General features: G+C 43.6%; 1 protein-coding gene across 1 annotated transcript; it reads right to left on the reverse strand.

The window, feature by feature from the left end:
• Positions 1–536: 536 nt before the first annotated feature.
• LOC310787544 (B9 domain-containing protein 1-like) lies at positions 537–5,269 on the reverse strand. The gene is made up of 7 exons (XM_083648995.1): positions 5,132–5,269; positions 4,318–4,386; positions 3,874–3,985; positions 3,455–3,551; positions 1,834–1,896; positions 1,272–1,339; positions 537–1,050 (listed from the first exon to the last, which is right to left on the reverse strand). Exons 1-7 carry the CDS (start codon positions 5,192–5,194, stop codon positions 887–889), a joined length of 636 nt encoding a protein of 211 aa, XP_083505121.1. The 5' UTR covers positions 5,195–5,269; the 3' UTR covers positions 537–886.
• Between the last annotated feature and the right edge of the window lie 1,323 nt (positions 5,270–6,592).

Here is a 6,592-nt window from a genome sequence, read left to right on the forward strand (position 1 = left end):
TATTTTAGCATGCAAAAGTAGCGCGAGACCCATTCCTGGCTGTTCATTGGCTAATGAGTCTCGCATTTTGGTCCTCCGCTGACGCCACTCTCTCTCTAGACACTAGTCACCACCACCCACTAAGCATCAATGGACATTGATGATAGTCGAGCGCGTGAGATTTCTAGTTGTTAAAATGTGGTGAAAATGTTCAAAAAGTACTGATACACTCACCAAGGTTTATATTGAAAACTCAGACCCAAAAGGGACTGATACTCAGTGAAATCATTCACCAAGGCTGCATGCCTGCGTCTGGGAGACTTGCTAACGTTGACAGTATTTATTTACTTACTGTGCTGTAATCATGGTAATGAAAATTTGAAACGGTACTACTAACCGCCAAAATGTTACCATGGTTTACCCTTAATGTGTGCTGGCTTGCATCACAAAGACCCAATTGAATCAATATATTAAAAAAGAAAACACTTTCCGAGTTTTAAGTACAAATTTATCATACAAATACAGTAAAAAATACAAATCCACGCAGTACAAATGTATTTAAAATGGTTGTTGCTACCAAATACATACGCTATCTAATAATTGGCTATGACTGATTGTTCAAATGTAATGTCTACATTGTCACGATAAGACACTGTGGGAATCAGCATGTGTGTCTTAAGTATATCGAGTACAGGATCACTTGTTTCCCTCTGAAATAACACTCACAGGCAGTAAGGACAGTACTGAGTACTTCTGATGACAGACTGAAGAGGTAAGCCATGCGTGTGTCTTATGTGCTGTGTGTGTGTGTGTTGTACTTCCATTTGAGTGGAAACCAAATGTCCTCACAAGCAAAGGAAAGTGAGGACATGTAGTCCTTCAGTGTGTGAGACAGTCTGTGAGGCCACTAGCTGCCGTAGGGATGTTCCTGGGGTGTGAGTCCGGACGTGGCGGAGTGTGCGAGCGCGCTCGCGGGGTCTGACGGCACCGTGTCGTAGCCCAGTTTCTTCATGTCTTTGGTCACGATGTTGAAGGACAGCGTCACAAAGCCTTGGGAGCGAACCCGCGTCACTACAGAGAAAGGAAAATAATACCAGACAGTGTTTCTTAACCAGAACGCTGTGCAACGAGCTCAGGTTACAGTCCACAGATCATTAAGTTACTTCATTATTAAGCGACGAATAAAACCTTTATTCGTCCAGGGCAATCAATCAATCTGGGAACCCAGAGTCTGTTTTTATTTGAAAAAGAGACTCTGGGTTCCCAGATTGATGAAATATAGACACACAGACCTTCTCTCCCCTCGCCCTGGGCCACAGCTTTAGGGTCTGTGTACTCCGGCCGTCGCCCCAGCAGCCAGCTGCACGAGAGAAGAAAGACGTCACTCTCGCTCACTACTTACTTCAACGCTTTCGTGATATAGCTACTTCTAATGGAACATTGTGTGTGATCAAAAGTTGCAAATGGCGCTGGCGTAGTCAGCCCTCGCCTGCTCTTTTGCTTGTGGAAGAAGAAAGGAAGAGGCAGAGGCGGGAAAATACATTTTCGCTCAAGCGGCTTTCATGAAGGCCACGTCGTCGCGAATATATTTGTGTGTTGGAATGATCAGATGAGATGAAGTTCTTGGAATGATCAGATGGGATGAAGTTGAAACATGAGAAGGACGTTTTGTGCGTGCCCTCTCTTCTCGTGCACTGATTCGCTTAAGCGGACCACCGGCCAATCAACCGACGGCGATTCAACATGCTGAATTCGTTGGGAAAGCCGCCGACTAGAGCCAGTGGTGCGGGACACACCGCAAACGCACACGGAGGCAGACAGAAGCAGCTATTAAAGACGGCTCACTCATCTCACCTGGTGAATTTCTGAAGTCTCGACGTGGATTCGGGAACAAACATGGGGATGGTTCTTGAATGTCTGGGGAAAAAGAGATTAGGTTATTTGATTGTTCATCCTTCTAATAAGTTTCACAGCAGCATATATGAACAGAACAAGGAGAAATGTACTGGCGGAGGTCCTGTCTGGGCGTGAGAGGGAAATGTGGAGGAAAAGGAGGAAGGAGAAGACATGACTGTCTCAGTATGAAGGGGCGGGGCCTGTTGTCAGTGTATAGATTGCATTTCTCTAAATGATTTAGAGACTTAGCAGCATCACTAGGGAGTTAGCTGTACACTGCAAATACATGGATGGTCTTTCTGTGTATTTAGCCTTCGAAAATAATGTGAAACAATGAGAGGCAGAAGATGAGATAAAAGCCTACCTACATGTTACAGTTTTGATAGCCTGGTAAAACCATCCTGATCATGTGACCTCACATTCTGCTTTGCTCCACAAATCAGTCTGGACTTCCTGCCGCCCACAGCGATTTCCATAAATGGGAATGTAACCGGGCCAATCGGGGACCTACACTGTAGTTGACATTGTAACCGGCCAATCTGTTTTGCTGCTGGCAAACCAGTAATGGCATCTCCCGAAGCAACGAGCGGTAACGTTAACGTTAGTAGAGTCATAACAGCCATAAGTGCAGAAATAGACTCAATAACAACAATTAAACAAAAACAGGAGTATGCACCAGCCGAGTTTCTCTGCAGAAAAGACGTTTTGTTCTTCCCAGTGGATTTGGATTGGATTTGGCGACGCTGATTGGCTGCAGGAGTTGTCTGTCAAGGCAAGTAATCCCACCCATAGACATATATAAAGGCTAGATGGCTTAAGGCGGAGTCACCAGCGTCGTTGAAGCGCCGCCATCTTGCTACGGCAGGCTTTCTGGTACGTTCTATGGTAGCTGTTGGAGGGTGCACAGACAAAAATACTCATAACTCGCTGAAATCTTGACGGATTTACAAACGGTTTGGTTTATTACAAGCATATTCCGTTCCCGAGATACGGCAACAACAACAAAAAAAACACTAAAAACACTATTTTTTTGATGGGCTCCAAATTACACCAAAATTAAACCGAAGCATCTATGCCATGAGAGGGATTCAGGCACAAAGTTTCATGCAGTTTCATCCATTTCCCTAGGAGTTATGATCATCTGATGTGATAATACTAACCCAACAACAGATGCTCATAGCTCCTAGCAAAATGGATTAAACTGCATGAAACTAGGTGCGTGAATTCATCTCATGATGCTGATGCTTCGGTCTAAGTTTGGTGTAATTTGGAGCCAAAAATAATAATAAAATGTTAGCGTTTTTTTAACCCATAGATATATATAAAGCTGTGGTGCCGTAGCAAGATGGCCACCATGCGACGACGTCGCTCTCCATTGACCGGCAGCGCGGGTAAGCAATCTAGCCTTTATATATGTCTATGATCCCACCCACTGAAATCGCTGTGAGCAGCTGGAAGTCCACTCCAGACTGATACGTAGAGCAAAACAGAATGTGAGGTCATGTGATCAGGATGGTTTTAACCAGGCAAAAGGAAGGAGGGATAAAGAGGAGGAAGAGAGGATGGAGAGAATACTGACTGTCCAGGTGTTAAGGGGATGTGTGTGGCTCCGTACCCCCTGACCACATCATTGCCAAACGTGTCAGGACCGTACACACTCACCACGATCTGAGGCCCTGGAACATGAAGAGACACTTGTAGGTATTATTTTCTAAGCATTAGTCAATCTATCCATCCATCCATCCATCCATTATTATCTATAAAGGCGTAATGTGGGCTCTGTTTGTTAAGGGCAATACAATTTTGTGAGCAACACACACATCCGCACGTGCCAATAGGGCAGGCGAGGCTACGCAGCAGCTGAGCTGCGGGCGAGCTGCAGGGCCAGCTCGGCAAGCTAGGAATCGAGCATGCGTAGTGCACGAGATGCCTAGTATTTAAAAATCTCTATGTAGTGTGTGTAGTGTCAGTGTGTGTGTGTGTGTGTGTGTTACTCACATCCAGAGGGGTTGGTGCTCTTGAAGGTGATTTCCAGTGGGAAGTTCCATATTAATCTGTGAGAAGACTGTCTGCCTTTAGAGGTGATCTGAGAGATGCCTTCCTCCAACCCCTAGAGAGAGAGAAGAGGGAGAGGGGTTGAATACTATGAAATGTGTCTTTTGTACTGGGTGGTATAAATAATACTATTGTAGTGTAGTAGGGAACTATCTTTTTCTGTTGAGTATTAAGTCAACTGACGTCCTGATAAAAGCTGTTACATTTTCCCTTATGAAAAACAAACCATAATACACTGAGAAAATGCTGCTAAACAAATGCAAATGTGTGTAAGTCTAGGGCGAGGGCACTATAATAACGTAACCCCGCTATTGCGAAACACAGAGACACTAACAACATGTTTATTATGCCTATATTAAAGTGTTTTTTCTACGCCAAGTTACTCACCGACGTGGGAGCCCAGTCGTGGCCGTAGACAAAACAATATTTACAGTAAAGATCGTCATACTCTGGAAACTGAAACACAACAACAACAACAACAACAACAACAACACATGCAACGTGTTAGCTGCCAATGATGGTAAATCACACGAATTCAGTTCACACAGAATCAGAAAACACCCCAGAGCTAGCTGAAAGTAGCTGCTAACGTTACCCCGCTAGCCAGGCGCTTCTCGCTCATACTGAGCACATTAGCGCCAGGCGAACGTCACGGATTTCCCATTTTACACTGTGCCATTTTCACGTCTAGGTCTAAAAGCCGGCTCCTACCTGAGTCTTCACGTGAGGTGAAGACGCTATCCGATGCAAAACATCATCTTCTTTTAATGACACCTAGTTGTTGCATCCAAATTGTTGCATAAAATCCACTTTTCTGTCTTTCAAAAACAGAAAGGCATTTATCTGGAGCACCTCGAGCAACCCGGAAGTCGTTGTTCCGGGTTGCTTCAGATCAGAGAAGAAGAAGCGGTGCTCCAGATACATGCTTTTCGGTTTTTGAAAGACAGAAAAGTGGATTTTATGCAACAATTTGGATGCAACAACTAGGTGTCATTAAAAGAAGAGGATGTTTTGCATCGGATAGCGTCTTCACTTCACGTGAAGACTCAGGTAGGAGCCGGATTTTAGACCTAGACGTGAAAATGGCACAGTGTAAAATGGGAAATGCGTGACGTTCGCCGGGCGCTAATGTGCTCAGTATGAGCGAGAATCGCCCGGCTAGCTGGGTAACTGCTAACGCTACATCAGACGCGACACTCACGTTCGCTCCCTCAATTTGTCCGTTGATCATGAGGAGAAACACCGACGGCTTGTTTGTGGCCATCCCTGCTTCGTGTAGTAAAGTGGGAATTGGATGCGTCTACTACCCGAGCATTACGAGCTAGCTGGCTAAACCAATACATCCATTGCTAAACCGCTAAACCCTGTCCGTTGCTAGGGCGACGCTTGATCTTCCCTACGGGTAGTCGCAGAGTCCAAACCATAGATGGTCTACTCCAGAGCCGTATATCTAAACAGAACACTACTTCTTCTTCTTCTTAAAGAAATTGAAATGATGTACAATAGTTTAAATATTATGGCTAAACAATTTATTCGCTGATGTAGATTTCAAAATGCCAGACCCTTGTTCTTAGTCTTCATGAATGAGATAATTAACTTTAAGAAAGCCTTGAAATATGTTAAGACCAAGCATGGAGTGTGTACCAAAACATGCATATCTTGATTCCTGTTTAACTCTGACTATTATTGTTTTTTTGTTTTTGTTTTTTTGTTTTTTTTGTTGTTTATTTGATTATTTGATTCAAGTTTGTAAATGCTCAGTCTGAATTTTTGTATACTGTAATGCTGGTTATTGCCAGACTTTGTTTATTGGAAAAAAAGAAAAAAAAGAAAAAAAAACTACTTCTTTGGTGTTTTACGGCAGTTGGCATCCTTTAGGTTGCATTAGTGCCTCCTTCTGGATTTATCCATCCACTGTTTCCCTAACAGTCTTGTAGGCTACAGTAATCACTAATCAGTGCAGTCTCTCTCAAGAAACTGCAGTTTCCCCTCCACTGATCCCAGACACTCACCAGATCTTTCTCCCTGGCCTCCACTCTTCCCAGTTTGTAGTCCAGGCATCATAGCTAGGCTGATCCTCTCCTCTTCATACCTCCTGCATGAAATCAGTAGCCTACTGGACATGCTCCACTGTCTCCTTTTCCTGACAGATTGCTGCCATCTTTCGGCGGAGTCTAAAAACTCACCTTTTAAGGCTACACCTGGGCCCTTCTTGAACTAACAGTTAAAAAAAAAACGTATTCCTTCTCAAATGTACTACAATTTGCTACATGTTACTTATTCCTTCTCAAACTACTTCCTACATGGTGCTACTCCAGTCTATCAAAATATCTTAGCTGTCATTGATTGTGTTGCATAGTTGTTTTCTGTAGGCTACTGTTGACAAAATGTGATATTGTAAGTCGTTTTGGACAAAAGCATCTGCTAAATGACACAATGTAATGTAATGTAAATTGCAATGGCCAGCTAGGTTGCTTTCCTATTATATACACTGTTCCATTCAGGTTTGCTGCGACCAATTCTCAATGAATGAATTTCATAGCACTCCCACGTTATTTTGTATTTCATGCAAATCATCATCATCATCATTGCACTATGATGTTGCAACTTGCCTCTGCGTTCTCATTGCCTGAGATTCCTGTGTGCTTGTATCATAGCTGGT

The sequence above is a fragment of the Poromitra crassiceps genome (assembly GCF_964638095.1).
Source record: "Poromitra crassiceps genome assembly, chromosome: 13".
NCBI classification, from domain to species: Eukaryota; Metazoa; Chordata; class Actinopteri; order Beryciformes; family Melamphaidae; genus Poromitra; species Poromitra crassiceps.

What these genes read in the sequence shown, in the direction of transcription:
- LOC310787544 (XM_083648995.1), bottom strand. Translation starts at nt 5,194, where the DNA reads ATGGCCACAAACAAGCCGTCGGTGTTTCTCCTCATGATCAACGGACAA. An exon ending in GACAAATTGAGGGAGCGAAC is followed by an intron (nt 4,387 to 5,131) that starts GTGAGTGTCGCG and finishes GTTGTGTTTCAG; the next exon opens with TTTCCAGAGTATGACGATCT. An exon ending in ATCCCCTTAACACCTGGACA is followed by an intron (nt 1,897 to 3,454) that starts GTCAGTATTCTC and finishes CTTTTTCCCCAG; the next exon opens with ACATTCAAGAACCATCCCCA.